General features: G+C 33.3%; 5 protein-coding genes across 8 annotated transcripts; 1 reads left to right on the top strand and 4 right to left on the bottom strand.

The window, feature by feature from the left end:
• The first annotated feature begins 604 nt into the window (after window positions 1-604).
• Window positions 605-3,296, top strand: LOC124913697 (pentatricopeptide repeat-containing protein At1g09900-like). The gene has a single exon (XM_047454111.1). The coding sequence runs from the start codon at window positions 612-614 to the stop codon at window positions 2,940-2,942; it is 2,331 nt and encodes a 776-aa protein (XP_047310067.1). The 5' UTR covers window positions 605-611; the 3' UTR covers window positions 2,943-3,296.
• Window positions 2,940-4,027, bottom strand: LOC124913699 (transcription termination factor MTEF1, chloroplastic). The gene has a single exon (XM_047454114.1). It carries the CDS (start codon window positions 3,954-3,956, stop codon window positions 3,027-3,029), a length of 930 nt encoding a protein of 309 aa, XP_047310070.1. The 5' UTR covers window positions 3,957-4,027; the 3' UTR covers window positions 2,940-3,026.
• Window positions 4,028-4,147: 120 nt separating this feature from the next.
• On the bottom strand, window positions 4,148-6,269 carry LOC124913698 (CBL-interacting serine/threonine-protein kinase 23-like). The gene is made up of 8 exons (XM_047454113.1): window positions 5,972-6,269; window positions 5,835-5,897; window positions 5,668-5,739; window positions 5,479-5,586; window positions 5,065-5,415; window positions 4,714-4,977; window positions 4,474-4,647; window positions 4,148-4,396 (listed from the first exon to the last, which is right to left on the bottom strand). Exons 1-8 carry the CDS (start codon window positions 6,134-6,136, stop codon window positions 4,235-4,237), a joined length of 1,359 nt encoding a protein of 452 aa, XP_047310069.1. The 5' UTR covers window positions 6,137-6,269; the 3' UTR covers window positions 4,148-4,234.
• Window positions 6,270-7,403: 1,134 nt separating this feature from the next.
• LOC124915559 (putative ALA-interacting subunit 2) lies at window positions 7,404-11,683 on the bottom strand. 4 transcript variants are annotated; one of them, XM_047456305.1, is made up of 9 exons: window positions 11,523-11,683; window positions 11,084-11,148; window positions 10,921-10,995; window positions 10,722-10,838; window positions 9,687-9,757; window positions 8,897-9,191; window positions 8,456-8,745; window positions 7,960-8,009; window positions 7,404-7,790 (listed from the first exon to the last, which is right to left on the bottom strand). In XM_047456305.1, exons 1-8 carry the CDS (start codon window positions 11,593-11,595, stop codon window positions 7,970-7,972), a joined length of 1,026 nt encoding a protein of 341 aa, XP_047312261.1. In that variant the 5' UTR covers window positions 11,596-11,683; the 3' UTR covers window positions 7,404-7,790; window positions 7,960-7,969. The 4 variants fall into 4 exon arrangements, with proteins under 4 accessions (XP_047312261.1, XP_047312262.1, XP_047312260.1 ...); XM_047456306.1 differs by having other exon boundaries at window positions 7,404-7,787; XM_047456304.1 differs by having other exon boundaries at window positions 7,974-8,009.
• Window positions 11,684-12,910: 1,227 nt separating this feature from the next.
• On the bottom strand, window positions 12,911-14,486 carry LOC124914266 (p21-activated protein kinase-interacting protein 1-like). Its single transcript, XM_047454772.1, has 3 exons — window positions 13,766-14,486; window positions 13,394-13,697; window positions 12,911-13,299 (listed from the first exon to the last, which is right to left on the bottom strand). Exons 1-3 carry the CDS (start codon window positions 14,411-14,413, stop codon window positions 13,226-13,228), a joined length of 1,026 nt encoding a protein of 341 aa, XP_047310728.1. The 5' UTR covers window positions 14,414-14,486; the 3' UTR covers window positions 12,911-13,225.
• Window positions 14,487-18,875: the final 4,389 nt, after the last annotated feature.

Raw genomic sequence — 18,875 nt, 5'->3', positions numbered from 1 at the left:
ATAGATAATTTTATTTATAAAAATATTAATAATTATTAATATTATGTTTGACTAATTATTAATATATAATATTATTAATTGAAATTAAAAATATTATGTTTGACTAATTATTAATATATAATATTATTAATTAAAATATTATAATTAGACTAATTATTAATTATTATTTGATAAATAATTTTTGTAAGTATTTTAATATATATATATATAATTAATATAATAAAATATTAATTATTTATATTTTATTAAATTATTATATATTTCAATATTTAATATATTTTAAATAATTATAATATAAAAATAATAATATTTTGTATTTTTAATTAAATAAATAAAGTTAAAAAATATTAAAAATTAATTAATTAATTATATTTAATAAAAACACTCAATAATAAAATAAAATAAAATAAATAAAATAAGAAATGTGTAAATATATAAAGGTGGTAGGGATAAATAAGTCATTTTAAAATTAATTAAGGAGTTAAGCGTGGGGTGAGAATATGGGAGGGGGTGGGAAAAGCAATTTGCTTGTTCAATACACATAGTAGTATATGTGTTAATTGCATCCATCGTTATTATTCGTTCTCTAAAAACCAGTGGAAGCTTCATCCATGGCAATGAGGTTGTTGAAGCAGTTAGAAAACACTCTTCTGACGACTACTGCCATCTTTTTCCATTGTTCCTCGTATCATCGGAGGTCGGCTGCTCGATTCCTCTCATCGTTGTCGTCCAGAGATCGCACCCATAATACCCAATGTGTGGAAGAGGATGATGATCCATTTAATGGCGATATACGACTCCGTGAAAGGATTGCAAAATCTAGGGTTTCAGATGCATCTAATAATAATAATAACAGTCAGGTAGACAGATATCCTGAAACTATTGATGATTTAGGTCTTACGTTCAAGGATGATGATGATGACTGTAAATTCGTTACAAGGAGAATCCAGCTAGGAGACGATCAGTTCAGAAACCACCACCCATTGGTAAAAGAATTCTGTAGATTAATTGAACTTCGCACGAATTGGAATTCAGTACTTGAAGGCCAATTGAGGCACATACTTAGAGGCTTAAAACCTAATCAAGTCTGCTCAGTTTTAGTCTCTCAGACCGATGAACGTGTTGCTTTGAATATCTTCTATTGGGCCGACAGACAATGGCGGTACCGTCATGACCCACTTGTATACTATTCAATGCTTCAAATCCTTAGTAAGACTAAGCTTTGTGAAGGTTCCAGAAGGATCCTTCGTCTAATGGTGAGAAGAGAAATTGTGCTTAAACCTGAAGCTTTCAGCTACGTGATGATTTCATACAGCCGAGCTGGTGAATTCAGGAAGGCTATGGGAGTTTTTGGTACAATGCAGAAAACGGGTATTGAACCGGACTTAACAATTTGCAATACATCTATACATGTTTTGGTTATGGGAAATATGTTAGACAAGGCTATTAGATTCTTGAATCGAATGCAAGTGTTTGGAATTCAACCTAATGTTGTTTCATATAACTGTTTGATCAAGGGATATTGTGTTATGAATCGGTTTCATGATGCAGTCCAACTGATCGATGAAATGCCTTCGAAAGGATGTTTACCAGACAAAGCTAGTTACTACACTGTAATGGGTTTCTTCTCTAAAGAGAAGAAAATCGAGGAACTGAGATTGTTAATGGAGAAGATGATTACAGAGAGTAAACTTCTACCTGATCAAGTTACTTACAATACGATTATCCACATGCTATCAAAACACGGTCATGGAGACGAAGCACTTACATTTCTGAGAGAAGCAGAATCGAAAGGATTCGCGATTGACAAAGTTGGATACACTGCAATAGTTCACTCCCTCTGTTTGTCGGGTCGTTTGGACAACGCTAAAGAACTGGTTAACGAAATGCCGATCAAAGGTAACACACCCGATGTAGTGACATACACTTCATTAATTAACGGGCTTTGCTGTTCTGGAAAGCTCGAAGAAGCTCAGAAGCTTCTTCACGAGATGAACAAGTACGGTTGTAAACCAAATACAGTAACATATACCGCTTTACTAAATGGGCTTTGTCGAAATGGGAAATCCATGGAGGCTAGAGAGATGATGAAAGAAGATGAGCTATGGAAACCAAATGCAATTACATACAGTGTAGTCATCCACGGTCTTCATAGAGATGGTAAAATAAGCGAGGCCTGTAATTTGGTTTGGGAAATGATCGGTAAAGGCTTTTTTCCAACGTCGGCCGAAATCAACTTGTTGATTCTGTCTCTATGTCAGGAGGGTAGAATATTCGACGCAAAAAACTTGATGGAAGGGTGTCTGAACAGAGGTTGTCAAGTAAATGTGGTGAATTTCACCTCTTTAATTAATGGTTTCTGTCGGAATGACGATTTGGACGGTGCTATGTCATTGCTGGACGACATGTATTTGTGCGATAAACGACCAGACACTGTCACGTATAAAATCATTATAAACGCTTTATCGAGGAAAGGCAGGGTAAAAGAAGCGGCTGAATTAACCAAGCGAATGTTTCATAAAGGTCTGGTTCCATGTTCCATGACGTGTAGTTCAATTATTCACTGGTTCTGTAAGCATGGTAAGGTTGAAGATTTACTGGCGTTACTAGAGAAGATGAAGATTGATACTATATATAATCAAGTTATAGAAAAGCTTTGTTATTTTGGAAACGTCGATGAGGGTTATAAGTTATTGGGGAAAGTTCTTAGGACTGCTTCAAGAAACGATGCGAAAACTTGTGGTGTGGTGATGGAGAGTTATTTGAAGAAAGGCGATCCTCTTTTTTCTTATAAGGTGGCTTGTCGAATGTTTAATCGGAATCTGATTCCCGATTTGAAGCTCTGCGAGAAGATTAGCGAACAATTGAGGATGACGATGATAGAAGCAGACAAGGCAGATAAACTTATGGTTCGATTCGTTGAGCGTGGAATCTCAATGTGAGTAAAAAACAAATGTTTTTTTTCATTTTCACATGCATACATACATTAGAAAAAACAAACAAACAGTCTAGTTAACTAACGTTAATTACTGCAGAGATTTAGCCTTGATCAAGTCGTTGAACTCTTGATCGGTTGTTTTAAGCATCTGAGATAAAGGGAGGTTAAGAATCCCATTCTGTACAACTTCAACATGTCTAGGCTTGATCCTCTTCTCCAAACTGAAAGCGAAATACTGAGGGAAATCCTTCAACCAATCCAATTCGCCCTTCATCTCATTCTTGAAATAGTCAAATTTAGGAATGAAATTGTTCTCCACGCTGAAAGTAAACAGACCGGGACATCTCAATACCATTCCGATCACATCGTTTCTGGAGAACCCCAATCCGACCAAATAATCAAGCTTTGGAATCAATGTGTTCTCCACGCTAGAAACCAAAAGGATGGGATCATGATAAGCCAAAGACTCTAAATTTCTGAACCCAAGCCTCTGAAGATAGAACAAGGCCGGTTTGAGCTGGTCTCTGACACTACAAGTGAGCAATCTGGGACATTTGTTGATAACCTTTCTGAGATTTTGATCTGGTACGTTTAGTTCACGGGAGATGAAATTGAAAACTGGATTGAGATCAGTTTTGATATCGGAGGTGAGGATTTTGGGACACATGCCGAAGAGTCTTCCCATGTCTTTCTGGAGGATGCCCTTGGATTGAAGGTAGGAGATGATGATATGAATATCGTTTAAAGAGGTTGAATGGAGAGATGGGTTTAGAGAAAGTGCCCTACCGGAATCGACTCCCATAATCTCGAGACATAGTACCTTTTCTTTGAATTGTTGGGAGATGTTTCTTTGGGTTGTAATGTAAAGTGGGTGTTGGTTCTTCTGGAGAAGATGATGGGTCGTCGTTGTCTTTGGTCTCGTGGTTAAGCAGTTACTGCTATTGATATTGTTTGATGATGATGATGATGAAGAAAAACACATGGACGGGGAATTGAGTGAAATTGCTGCTCTAGGCATGGCGACCTCTGTGTGTGTATGGCAGTGTGTGAGAGAGAAAGATCTGTGGCCTATTGTCCATTGATTTCAAGAGGCTTGTGTCTTTTTTTATCCATTTCTGTTAAGTGACACGTGGCGTATGCCTGTGAAGTTGATTGGTCCAGATAGGATTTCTAGATAGATTATGTACTAAAATTTGGAGGTTGGTTGGAGGAGGAACTTTCAATATTATCAAGTTTTCAACTGAATATGCACAAACAAACAAACAAAAAAAAACTTGGTTTGAATTGAATATATGTCTATTTTATCTGTTTGAATTCCTGGTCTAGTTCATCTGGTGATTTCCAGACAACGTCTTTCAATCCGGTAGAAAGTTCCTTATAAAACTTATGAAATTCGAGGGTGTCTCCGCTAGATTTGCGAAGATCGACCATGTAAAACGAAGGAGCCACCTCAAATATCTGTACAATAAACAAACAAAGTCGAGCTTATTAAAGGATGAAATCCCCGAATAAATAACAAACCAAAATTAAATTACCTCGGTTGCAACAGATAGATGACCCTTACGGCCGGTCTTTTCTCCTTGAAGTTTCATCTTGAAGTTATTTTTCTTGACATCAAAACCCATAGGTCCTGCAGCTTCCTCAATTTTTGTGATGATATCATTGGCTGGACATCTTGATGTAAACCTTGTTTGTCTTTTCACTAGCCCCTGTTAAGTTGAATATAAAATGCTGAGCAAAAATGAAAGTTTCTCTATAATCAAATAGTTACTTACCATTTGCTTTTCAAATAAAGAACTGAGGTTGAGTCCTTGAGAAGTAGATATGAGTTCAAAAGCATTCATCACTGCAGGCGTCGATGGCCCTGTCTGATGATCCTGTTGTTTCTTTTCCACAACAAGATTGGATGTTGATGCTTCGTCAAATATATCATCGACAACTTTATCATCCTGATGATCATCATTTTGGCTTTCGAAAGTAGGTTTCTTGTAACCCTTGTTGAACCAGTCGTTTTCAATGATTTCAGCTGCTGTTATTCGCTGTCATCGCAGACACAAACACATGATGGTTGTTGTTGGGTTGATATGATTAAGAAAAAGAGTAAATAAATAAAGAAAGAGTTATACTGTTTGAGGATTAGGATCCAAGATTCGTTTGATGAGCTTCATGACACTTGAAGAAAAGAAAGTGGGGAAGGTGTAATCGGCTTTGGAAATCTTAGTGTATAAAGCATGCATATTGGGGTCTTCAAAAGGGATTCTTCCAGCCATAAGAGTAAAAAGAATGACTCCACATGACCAAATGTCAGCCTTAGCTCCATCATACCCTTTATCATGAATCACCTCTGGAGATACATAGTTTGGCGTACCACAATTTGTATGCAGCAATCCATCTTCTCGAAATTGTTGAGGCAAAGCACTTAATCCAAAATCAGACACTTTCAGATCTCCATTTCCATCTAAAAGCAGATTCTCCGGCTACACAAATACACTAATTATCATCATCAAACAAACAAATCAATCAATCTCAGTCTTACTTACTTTGAGGTCGCGATGGAATACGCCTCGGCTATGACAGTAATCCACTGTATTTATAAGCTGTTGAAAGTATTTTCGTGCTTCAGGTTCGTTTAATCTTTTCTTGGTAGCCTGTTATAATAATCAAATCCCATTTGTATATCAAAGAGGGAGGAGCATCATCATAATAAATTATAATTTACAAAATCTTACAATCCTGTCAAAGAGTTCTCCACCAGTCACCAACTCCAAAACTATGTATATCTTGGTCTTGCTAGCCATAACCTATCATCATCATCATCATCATCATCATCATCAAATTCAATATGAAACCAATCATCAATCAGCTGGTTTCATTCATTCATTCATTGAATTCAAACCTCGTACATCCGAACCACATTTGGGTGTCTGATTAACTTCATAGTTGAGATTTCACGTTTAATCTAAAAACAACAACCCACAATACCAAATTAACATTAGAAGAGATAGAAGTGATTATTATGGTTGTGGTATCTACCTGGTCAATCATCTTATTCTTGAAAACATTCTCCTTGTCAAGAATCTTGATAGCAAAATTTTCGCCGGTTTCCAAATTCTTTGCAAACTTGACCTTGGCAAAAGTTCCTTGTCCAAGTGTCTGACCTAGCTCATACTTGCCCACCCGCGTCGTCCGACTAGTCATCTTCTTGAAGATCTTCTTCTTCTTCTTGCATGTAACGTGAAAAAGAAGAAAATATGAAATCCTAATTAGCCCAAGAGGAAATGCCGATTCTTTCTCAATAATCTCAATCTCTGCGTTTATTTAGACGCTGTGGATTCATGAATTATTATTGGAACATGAGAATTTCTTCATAGATGATGACACGGAGAAATAAATATTTGCAGAATTCTGTTTTTTTCTTATTCTTGCTTTGTTTCTTTCTTTTTACCTTCTTTAATTAAATCTGTAATATATATGCATTTTATTTAGTTCATAATTGAACCCGCCCTTTTTATTCGGATTATTATACATCAAGTATTTAAATATATTATTTACTGTAGTAACAATTAATGCCTTTTTTATTTACCCTAGCTAGTTGTGGGTTAACTAAAAATCATATTATTATAAATATAATCACAAGTTTTAACAATACAAACAATATTGATATCAAAAATTGAATATGTGATTAAATAATAAATATACAACTCAAGTACTCAACCATCAAACAAGTTTAATTTTAATTGTAGTTCCTTTAATATTTAAAATTAACTTATTTTTAAAGTAACTAAAAGTTGGAAAGTAACGCAGTAAAAGACTACTTATTAAAAAAATATTGTACTTAGCCTTAAATTATGATATGGTATTTCATATTTGAATTAGAAGCATCTAAGATTTTACTTAATATTTTTTTTAAAAAGATCAATATAGTAAAATAAAAAATCGTTAAAAACCATAAATATAAATAATTGGCTCGAAGATTTTCAAGAAAAACAGTACAATCTCCATACAAATTCGCAGGTATTTTGGATTTATTCTCCGACATCGTTGTGATAATGACGTAACCTTAACGGTTTGGTTGTTTGATTTTACGTAAATTGCTAATTGAAGTGCATTTTACATTTGATGCCAATGTAAAATTAACTTGCTGAAGGATTACTCTTTGGTTTTGGTTGGCTAACCTTATTTATGACTTGGGCTTGCCCTTGAATTTATGAAATAACAAAACAAAAAAGAGAGTAAGAAGGTTTGTAAGGTCCAATCTGACCTAGCTGGCAAGCGATCCCAGTTCGCGCCCCGCCACAGCGGGCGGGTGGCTTCCTCTGTCGTCATCGGGGAGCTCTTGGCGAGGAGACCTCAAGATAACGATCCAATTACTGTTGGACCTTCTTTAATTATATTGTTCATATAAAAATTGAGATTAAATAGTAATATTGTGCAATTGATCAGTACAGGGAAGGAAAAAAAATAGTTAAACATAATAAAGAACATATATCATAGCTTTCAGTTGTTGTAACTTATAAAGGTACATTTGGTACATTAAAAGTATAATAATGCACAAATCAATCATATGATCATCTTCTCAAATACTACATACAGTAATAATCCCGGTTTTCACTTCTTTTCCTATGTATGTATCTTGACATTTCACATCCCTTTCAATAAGACTCTTATATCAGTCAGTAATGGAATAATAAAATCGCATCTTTTTGCCAGACAAGTGTTTTTTAGAACACAAACCCACCATTCATGTCCCCATCTCTTTCGAATTTAGCTTTTTAGTTAGTTAGTTAGTTACAGGCAGATGAAATGCTTCATTGACCCTTCTATGCTTCCCCTTTAAATCTTCATTTATCTGCTGTATGAATGAATAATATTATTAATAGTTTATAAACAAACAGAAATTCAACACTGTTCCAATTTTGGATCTCAAATTGTCGTTTTTCTTTTGGTGGTCTGTCAGCAGTTTAAGGATATGTATATATAGAGAAAAATATGTTTATTTACTAAGCAACAAAAGATATCACCTTCAATGCCCTACCAGTTCCAGGATAGGTAACTCGTATCCAAATAAGGCCTGTCAAACACGGAAAAAGAAACTCAGCTCGCTGTGAACTATTTTCTCCAAGATAATAATAATCTTGTTTAAATGCTATCTTTGATCCATTATTAAAGGCAGACAATCTTCACTCTCTAAAAACAATGCTAAAAATATGTCAAAACTGATGAGCCAAGTTCAAGGACAAGCATACAAAAAGATGGATCCATTGATTGCTATTAAAAAGTTACTGAAATCTACTGATCTACTTTGCCATGGCTGAAGTTGTGTTTCTCTTGAACCATGAACATTACCATAAAACAAGTCCAGAAATAAAAATATTTTCAAAAAAGAAAAATATGAAATTCCTCTACTACTGTCTGAGCAAAGAAAAAGGATGAAATAGTTTCAACAGGATCAATTTACGTTATGCAAGAAATCGAATCACTAAAGAGAAATGAAGAGGCACGTGTTTAAACTCTTACCTTGGGGTTCTCAGGTGAATCAGCAAGAAAATGAGAGACATGACTATGGAGGAAGAGCCAATACAAATATAAGCCATCCCTAGGAAGTCATTCTTTCCACCTATCCAGCTAGAAGTGGAAAGAACAAGTGTTTTCTTTCCCCCAAAGCTGTATGTATTATAGTTGTTTGATAAGTGTACTTCTATAATATCACCAGCCTCCAGATCTTCCTCAATTCTTCCATACAACTTACGGAAACTAGAGAGTGCAGCAGTCCGCATCCATACAATGAGATCCTCTTGGTCACTCAGCTAACAAAAATAATACATTCTTAGATGTCATTTTCCAATTAATTTAGTATTGTAATGGATGCTTGTCCAATGTCATTTTCCAAGTGAACTACAAAGAGGTACTAGATAAGGAGGAAACTATCTCAATTTAGGATGAGAAAAAGAAACTAACCGGAATGTTGGGATCAAGATTTCCACCACCTATCAGAGTTCCATTCTGGAAATTGAAGGGAAACACCTCCTTACCAAATTTGTGATCTCGATCACTTTTCCAGGCAATATTCTTCCTGTTCACCTTCAACTCTTCAGCTCTTCTAGAAAATCTATATGTATCGTTAAACAAACTCCAAGCGATTAAGCCACAAGGAACGACAGGGAAACCATTGCTGTACTCTTCAGGTTGACAGGCTGTATCAGTATGCTTGGATCCATACAAAAGCTGCTTATCACTTCTACTTTTGACATACCTGGAGCAGAGACAGAATTAACTCTAAAAGGGAAAACAATAAATAATATATATCTTCTAACAGACCAAAAGTATTCTGGAATATTGTCAAAAAGAATCCTCATGAATCACTTAACTAATTGTTGTTGCTTAATATATAAAATCTATCAGTTTCCTAAACTGGCTAAAAAAACTTTAAAAGAAATCTCACAATTTATGTCTCCTTCAACTACATGAAAACAATCTGATATTTGTCCCCTTCAAGGCTTCAATCACCAGACATATTAGGTCCTCTCCACTTGATGATATTACAGCGTATATCAAAATATTATCCAATTTGGTTACATTAAGGTTAAGGATTGTGCACTTCAACTAACTCAAATGTCTGGAAAATGGTTTTATGTTCCCATGAAAGAAGCACTAACTGAAGATGGAGATATATACTTGTGAAACTAACCAACAGAAAACTGTATTAGAATAAACATTGAATTACTTTAAGGTAGGGGCAGAAGCTCACCGCCGGTGGTTCTGGTAGTAATTATCAAGCTGGTAATAGATATGAATTGGGGCTTTCATTTGTTTGGGCACCTACAAAGAAAAATTAAAATCTAATGTGTGAATTCACCAACAATAACATATTCTGACAAAAAAAGAATAGTTAATTCCAAAACCTACAAGGTCTTTCCCATTACAGGACCTTTATGTCCCCAACAATACAAACTCATCTGTAGAGCACATAAGTAACCATTAATTAATGGACATGGACTTAAACAACTTATTTTCATCAGGTATGCATATTCCTTCTGGTGACAATATCTCGTTGCTGAAAAACAGCTCCTAACTCTCTCTTCACTTATCAGACATGGCACAAAAGATTAAATTCAGCTTATTTTTTGCAAATTACTCTGTGCCATGCTGAGCCACTCATGGAGAAGCATTCAATTTGCTAACAAAAGAATGGAGAAGGTAGAATAGAGAGAAATTATGCAAAAGAACAACACTTCTACGATATTAAAGAAGTTACCAATACTATACCAACAAAAAGTGACCAACCATAGACATTTTAAAATCAGTTCCACAGAATTACGTCAAGCCCCTTAATGTTCTTTATTCTTGCCTATGGTTAGTAAGAAACCCAAAGTAACTATTTTATTTCTTTTGTCACAAACAATAATTTAGGGGGAAGATAAACCCAAAATGCTCTCCTACTAACAACAGTTTCTGCTATACCATAAAGTTGAAAAGAAGATACTGGTTTAAAAGAATGACAACCAAAAAATTAGGAAAAAGCGAAAGTACTATTTAGTTCAGAATATAAGCTAAAAAGCATGTTTGTGCCCAAATGAAAGGGAGGATAGTCAGAAAATATTTGTACACCTAATGAGGAAATCTGAGGGGATATAAGTAGATGACTAAGGTTACTTCTAATGAAAGTACAATAGTCATAGTTTTATAAAGTAATTCCTGCTTGTATGTAATGAGGAAATCTGGATCATAGATTATCAAGAATCATCACATTAGAGAGATCAAGTTGACATTTCTAGGAGCTCACCTCTATGGACCGAGAACAGTTTTTAGAAATTGAACCGTCCTTGATATAATCAACCTTATTGCCTCTAAATGTTTCAGGAATACATCCAATATCATATCTGTCAACAATTTCCACGACCTATAATGAAAGGTAATGATGGTCACATTCGCATAACTAAGATAATTTAAGAATAATTAAAAAGAAATAGAGGATTATTTACACTTTGTGAAGCACTTAGAGAGACAAATCCAATGGGTATACAAATGATACCCATCAATAAGAAAGTTGAAATGACCTGCAATAAGAAAGTCAAGGCTTTTTCTAAAGAGGAAGAACCTTGACAATGTTCAACTTTTTTGCTTACAATAGAATGATTTACTCACCCATACAGGAGTTAATACAGGCTTGCACGATGGGAGGCTTTGCTGGGTAAAATCATACATGAATTCTGCAAAAGTACAATAAATCAGATTGCATAGAAAACCAGAAGGAGAAAGTTGGTAAAAACTATGCTCCATATTCCAATATTCCATGATCTTTCTTCCCATAACATAAACATGAGAAATCAGGTTCAATGCGGATTTATATATAGATATGAAATATAGATATTCCAAGCTGTATGGATGTGCTTATAGATGAGAACATAAGTAATTAACTCTGCAAATACTTGTTATTTAAGAGGATTGGAAATGAGAAGATGAAGAAAGAACAGAAGTTGGTGGTGGATGATAATCAGCTAATGAGATAATGTAGCATTTCTAGTGAAATCAATAATCCATCAAAATTAGAAAGAAAAAAAGATGAAGAATTTGAAGACAGTACTGTCATATCGACGAGGTCGAGTTGGACGAACTTCTGGAGTGACTTCTACAGTAGCATCTCCGTCTATATCCATCTCATCAAAATATTTCTCAGGTATTGAACCTCATAAACAAAGGTGTTCTATTAATATGGAACAATCTGCAGAAACAGTTAAAACCCTTATCTGCTTTAGTTAGTTTGTTTGATAAAAGACTAATTTTGCAGCTAGAATCGATTAATAGTAGTCTGTCTAAATAGTATACGGCTTCCGATCAGATTTGTGAAAATGAAGAAATTAGCAGAATGCATAATAGAGGAATGCATATATCGAGAAAGAATCAAACTTACTTGTGAATGTGAGAGAAATAGCAGAAGATGAAGAAGACCGATTGTTCAAGATTTTATGATTCCCTCCCGGGCAACAAAGAGAGAAGACCGCGTAGGGGGAAAAAGGAAAGGGGGAGAATACGTAAGTAACGAGCGTTGACGGAAAAACTGCTTAACGGGCTCACACCGTCAATAGCACCGCCAAATTCATTTACAAAATTCTAAAAAAAAAATTAATAACTTTCCAACTAATATTAATTGTTTGAAATTTTACAAATTAAAAAGTAAATATTTTTTTATCTAATATAAAAACATTAAATTAAATATAAGCTTGTTTTTATGTAGTTAAAAGTATTGAAAATTTGTCAAAAAAAAATAAAATAAAATAAAATAGAGAACTTTTTTATATATAAACTAAATAACTTCATATTCTGGTCAAATATAAGATTATTTGATTTTTATATTTTGGTATTTTAATTATCAGATTACTTCTTAATTTATTTAATATCCGATTTTAACTTCTTTTTTTTTAATAAAAAAATGTTATAAAATACATCATGAACTATTTCATTACTTTTCCCAAAAAAAAACAAATTTCATCTTAAACAAAATCAATTCCAACTTTTTACTGAGTAAAATAATAGTTTTATAATTATGTCATTTTCCTTTTTCATACATATATATACATATATTTATTTTGAAGGTTTAGGGTTTATGATTTCATAAACACAAAATACATAAACAGAGAAAAATAAAAAGAAATACAAACGAATCACAATTCAATAGGGACTCTGTGAGCATCACGTCCAAATATTATTTTAGTTTCTGCAAAAATGTAATTCTTTTTCCTCACTTAGAAAAAATAATAATAACATATATACACACAAATGAAATAAGATAGCATTAGATAAAAAAAAACCATAATACACATACTGAAAAACATCAACAATATTAGTAAAAAATCAAACACCAACCTAAACAAACTATAGTGTTAAATTTTATTTTCCCTTAACTATTTTCAATTTTCTCATCTATTTTCAAATACCAAATTATTCTACAAAATAATTCATGGCCAATTCACACTCTACAAAAATAATAATATACTTGTGCATAATCATAACAAATGTGAATAGAATTTCATTAAACTTACTCATATTTAAATTCCCCTCCTAACAAATGGAGTTGTTAGATTCCAACCATAAGTGAGAATTTCCATCCAAGTGAGTTCGAAAAGACAAACATTTAGCAACATCGATTTCTAACCCATTGTAACTAAAGATAATCTGATAAGGCACCACACTCCAATCCAAATTAACAATATACAAAAAAGGAAAAGAATTGAACATCAAAACTGTGTAGGGCATGAACCAACCAACCCCAAGTATTCAGAACTTGACTTACAAATCTTCCACCATAGCATCATCTTCATCATTCTTGGCATCACTGTTTTTGGGTCGTGTCTGTTTCAAAGCTATTAAATAAAGATAAACGAGGATATCATCAATATAAGCAAACTGATAATCAATGTAGACATCAACAACAAGAAAAGTCACAACTGAACTTACATTTGAGAGTGGATCCTGCCAAACATGTTAGCCTTGATTTCGTACTGGCTTCAGCCAATGGAGTTGATTTCTCATTGTTGGCAGTCATTCTTACATCCCAGACTCGTACAACACCATCAGATGATGCAGATGCAATCAAATAAGGAAGATCATCATCCTCAGCAGCAGTTTCACCACCAGTAAGTACAACAATCCCTTTAACACGAGCTGAATGTGCATCTTCAATGCAATAAGCCATCTTTCCACTACTAGTATCCCATGCTTTTATGCCACGGTCTTCACCACCAGTAAACAAAAGCCCACCCTAAGAACAAACAAACCCATCATTGTTTTCGTTTACAAATTTAATCAATTGTGAAAGAAGGTGCTTACCATGCCTGGAGATGCACAAAGAACCTTCTTTTGACTATCCAATTCCAAGCTTAACCTAGCATCCTCCGATTCATGAACTGAAATCTTCTCATCCGTTACCATGAAGAATTTATCTCCACTAAAGTTATACCTAACAATTGAAGCTTCCTTCCCCATCCTACAATAGAAGCTACGCCTACCTCTCACCAAATTCATCATCGACAAGCATGCATCTCTCCCTACAGTCAAGGCTAACTTTCCTGAAGGATGAACAGAAAGATCATTAATTCCCTTTTTGTGCGCCTTAATAGTCTTGAGGTGGACGAACGGATCGGCATCGTAAATACATACGGCGCCGTCCTCGGATGCGGTGATGAGGTTACGTGGGAAACCAATAGAAGGAGGTGTGTAGAATGAGAGGGCGGTGACAGTGGCGGAATGATCTGCTAGTGATCCAATCTCAGTGCAGGCGGCAAGGTCGTAGATTTTAACGGAGTCGTCAGAACCACCGGAGGCTGCAACAGTACCGGAGACGGCGACTGATTTAATGGCGGAAAGGTGGGAGGGAAAGGAGAATATCGGAGTTAAGGTTAGTTCTTGAGATTTCTTTAGGGTTTTGAGCTTGAATCCCCATATGAACCGCTCGTATGAACCTGCAACTAAACTCATCTTCAACTCTCTATTTGGATTCCTGAACTTTCTCTCCGGTCAGAAGAAGTCGATCGTATATGCCTAGGGTTTAAGTAACTGGCGGTGCGCCACGGCAACTTTTTTTTTTTCTTTTTTTTGTGAATATCTAAATGGGTTTTTGTGATAGGTCAAGCTGGTTGCAAGACCCAAAGGGGCTATAAAGGGCCCGTAATATTTGGGCCGTGTTAATATTTTGCTAATATATAGGGCCGGCCCTATTTGTATATTTTACTAATTTTCAAAAATAAATAATTATTAAAAAATTTAAAATGTTGTTGGGAGTTATCTATATATATATAATGATGCTTAATTTTTAAAGTGTCCGGATTGCTGGTCCGAGAGCTGTGGTTAATTTGGATACTTGTGTCGGATTGTGGGTTGACCCGTTTTTAAATTTAAAACGGTTAAAAATAAAACTAAAAATGCTAGAGGTATGTTTCGAACTTGCAACCTAACAAAACAAGTACAACTCTTTAACCAACTAGGCTACAAAGACTTTATATTTTAAATTCAACATCAAATTTGATAAACGCGGGACGTTTTAATATTAATATAAGTTCAACTTTTTAACTAACTAATCTATATATATATAATGATGCTTAATATTTAAAATGTCCGGATTGCCGGGTCGAGAGCTATGGTTAATTTGGATACTTGGGTCGGATTGTGGGTTGGCCCGTTTTTAAATTTAAAACGGTTAAAAATAAAATTAAAAATGTTAGAGGTATGGTTCGAACTTGCAACCTAACAAAAAAAAATACAACTCTTTAACCAACTAGGCTACAAAGACTTTATATTTTAAATTTAACACCAAATTTGATAAACGTGGGACGTTTTAATATTAATATAAGTTCAATTTTTTAACTAACTAATCCATATATATATAATGATGCTTAATTTTTAAAGTGTCCAGATTACCGGGTCGAGAGCCGTGGTTAATTTGAATACTTGGGTCGGATTGTGAGTTGACCGGTTTTAAAATTTAAAACGGTTAAAAATAAAATTTAAAATGTTAGAGGTATGTTTCAAACTTGCAACCTAACAAAACAAGTACAACTTTTTAACCAACTAGGCTACAAAGACTTTATATTTTAAATTCAACATCAAATTTGATAAACGCGGGACGTTTTAATATTAATATAAGTTCAACTTTTTAACTAACTAATCTATATATACATAATGATGCTTAATTTTTAAAATGTCCGGATTGCCGGGTCGAGAGCTATGGTTAATTTGGATACTTGGGTCGGATTGTGGGTTGGCCCGTTTTTAAATTTAAAACGGTTAAAAATAAAATTAAAAATGCTAGAGGTATGGTTCGAACTTGCAACCTAACAAAAAAAGTACAATTCTTTAACCAACTAGGCTACAAAGACTTTATATTTTAAATTCAACACCAAATTTGATAAACGTGGGACGTTTTAATATTAATATAAGTTCAACTTTTTAACTAACTAATCTATATATATATAATGATGCTTAATTTTTAAAGTGTCCAGATTGCCGGGTCGAGAGCCATGGTTAATTTGGATACTTGGGTCGGATTGTGTGTTGACCCGTTTTTAAATTTAAAACAGTTAAAAATAACATTAAAAATGCTAGAGGTATGGTTCGAACTTGCAACCTAACAAAACAAATACAACAGTTTAACCAACTAGGCTACAAAGACTTTATATTTTAAATTCAACACCAAATTTGATAAACGCGGGACGTTTTAATATTAATATAAGTTCAACTTTTTAACTAACTAATCTATATATATATATATATATATATATAATGATGCTTAATTTTTAAAGTGTCCGGATTGCTGGTCCGAGAGCTGTGGTTAATTTGGATACTTGGGTCGGATTGTGGGTTGACCCGTTTTTAAATTTAAAACGGTTAAAAATAAAACTAAAAATGCTAGAGGTATGTTTCGAACTTGCAACCTAACAAAACAAGTACAACTCTTTAACCAACTAGGCTACAAAGACTTTATATTTTAAATTCAACATCAAATTTGATAAACGCGGGACGTTTTAATATTAATATAAGTTCAACTTTTTAACTAACTAATCTATATATATATAATGATGCTTAATATTTAAAATGTCCGGATTGCCGGGTCGAGAGCTATGGTTAATTTGGATACTTGGGTCGGATTGTGGGTTGGCCCGTTTTTAAATTTAAAACGGTTAAAAATAAAATTAAAAATGTTAGAGGTATGGTTCGAACTTGCAACCTAACAAAAAAAAATACAACTCTTTAACCAACTAGGCTACAAAGACTTTATATTTTAAATTTAACACCAAATTTGATAAACGTGGGACGTTTTAATATTAATATAAGTTCAATTTTTTAACTAACTAATCTATATATATATAATGATGCTTAATTTTTAAAGTGTCCAGATTGCCGGGTCGAGAGCCGTGGTTAATTTGAATACTTGGGTCGGATTGTGAGTTGACCGGTTTTAAAATTTAAAACGGTTAAATATAAAATTAAAAATGCTAGAGGTATGTTTCAAACTTGCAACCTAACAAAACAAGTACAACTTTTTAACCAACTAGGCTACAAAGACTTTATATTTTAAATTCAACATCAAATTTGATAAACGCGGGACGTTTTAATATTAATATAAGTTCAACTTTTTAACTAACTAATCTATATATACATAATGATGCTTAATTTTTAAAATGTCCGGATTGCCGGGTCGAGAGCTATGGTTAATTTGGATACTTGGGTCGGATTGTGGGTTGGCCCGTTTTTAAATTTAAAACGGTTAAAAATAAAATTAAAAATGCTAGAGGTATGGTTCGAACTTGCAACCTAACAAAAAAAAGTACAATTCTTTAACCAACTAGGCTACAAAGACTTTATATTTTAAATTCAACACCAAATTTGATAAACGTGGGACGTTTTAATATTAATATAAGTTCAACTTTTTAACTAACTAATCTATATATATATAATGATGCTTAATTTTTAAAGTGTCCAGATTGCCGGGTCGAGAGCCGTGGTTAATTTGGATACTTGTTGATAATAAATCAGATGTATATATGGATGACAATTATATTTCGTTTTATTTAAATTCTCTAATTATGATGGATGTTTTTTTTCTTCTGGTTTTAACCATATAGACTAAGATAATATTTGTCTCATCGTTTTAATTTCATCTTAATTCTATCCCAAATTCTAATAAACATAATTAAATATATAAAATCATTAAATATACATTAAAATATATTAAAAAAATATAATTTTGTAAATAATATAATATAATGGGGTCCCATGATTTTTTTCCAAAATTGAACGGGGCGGGTATGGTAGTAAAACAAAATCCTAAACAAAAAATTGGGCGAGGATGATAAATTAAAAATAACAATTTGAAATTGTCCTACGAAAACCAATCCGAACCGATCGATCTGAACCGATTAGTGTGGTTTTTTCCCACTTTGATCGGGGATTGGGTCGGATCAGGAAAAACCTGAAATATGTTGACCAAAGTTCGGGACAGAAATGGTTTGTGATACATGCCCCATACCAATTCCGAACCGAATGATTTTTTTTTTTTTTAATGATAGTTGTTTAAAATAATTAATATATATACTTAATAATTAATAATTATTTAATACAATTATTACTTTTTTTCCATTAATTTTTATTTATTTATTTGAGTATTTAATATTTTAAAATTATTATTATTGGATGTTATTTTTGTTTGATATTAGATATTTGATAATTTATTACTATAAATATATTAATTATTTTGTTTTATTATATATATTTTAAGTTTAATCTGTTTTTCGGTTTTAGGTGCAACGCGTGGAAATTCCACCCCGATTGAGGGGAGGATGATTTATATTTAAAATTCTCGTTGAGGATAGGAACGGAGTTGGTAGTTTCAGATCGAGGAGGGTAATGAGATTCTCATAATCAAATCGCCCATTACCATCCCTGTGGTAAACACATTCTCTGCCAAATTCGGCTCATTGTCATTTCTAATTGTATACTTGTTGATTATTCTTGTGGAGTAATTCTGAATTAATAACATACAATGTATATTTAAAATTATTGGGTATATTGAAATACCTATAGTTATAAGTTAATAACCATAAGATGGCCTATAGGAAACCAAAAGGGTGGCCATGGCTAAATTAATTAATTAAAGTACATACACAATCTAATGGTAGTGGAGTAGCATCGTCTTCTTGATCAACATGTATGTGTGTGGAATGCACGTGACTGATAGAATTAAGAATATAGGTTAGCATGTGAAGATGAAGGATTCTTTGATACAAATAAAATAAAATAAAATAAAAAACTAATTATAATATCATGATTCAGTATTATGGGGGTTTCAATTTAATATATTATATTGTTACTTTTGTATTTTTTATTTTATTAAACTAATATTCTTTTTGAAAAATAAAACTTCTTTAATTATTATTATTTTCTG

This window comes from Impatiens glandulifera, chromosome 9, assembly GCF_907164915.1.
Source record: "Impatiens glandulifera chromosome 9, dImpGla2.1, whole genome shotgun sequence".
NCBI classification, from domain to species: Eukaryota; Viridiplantae; Streptophyta; class Magnoliopsida; order Ericales; family Balsaminaceae; genus Impatiens; species Impatiens glandulifera.
The sequence above is the reverse complement of the archived record's forward strand: the minus strand, read 5'-3'. Positions and strand labels throughout refer to the sequence as shown.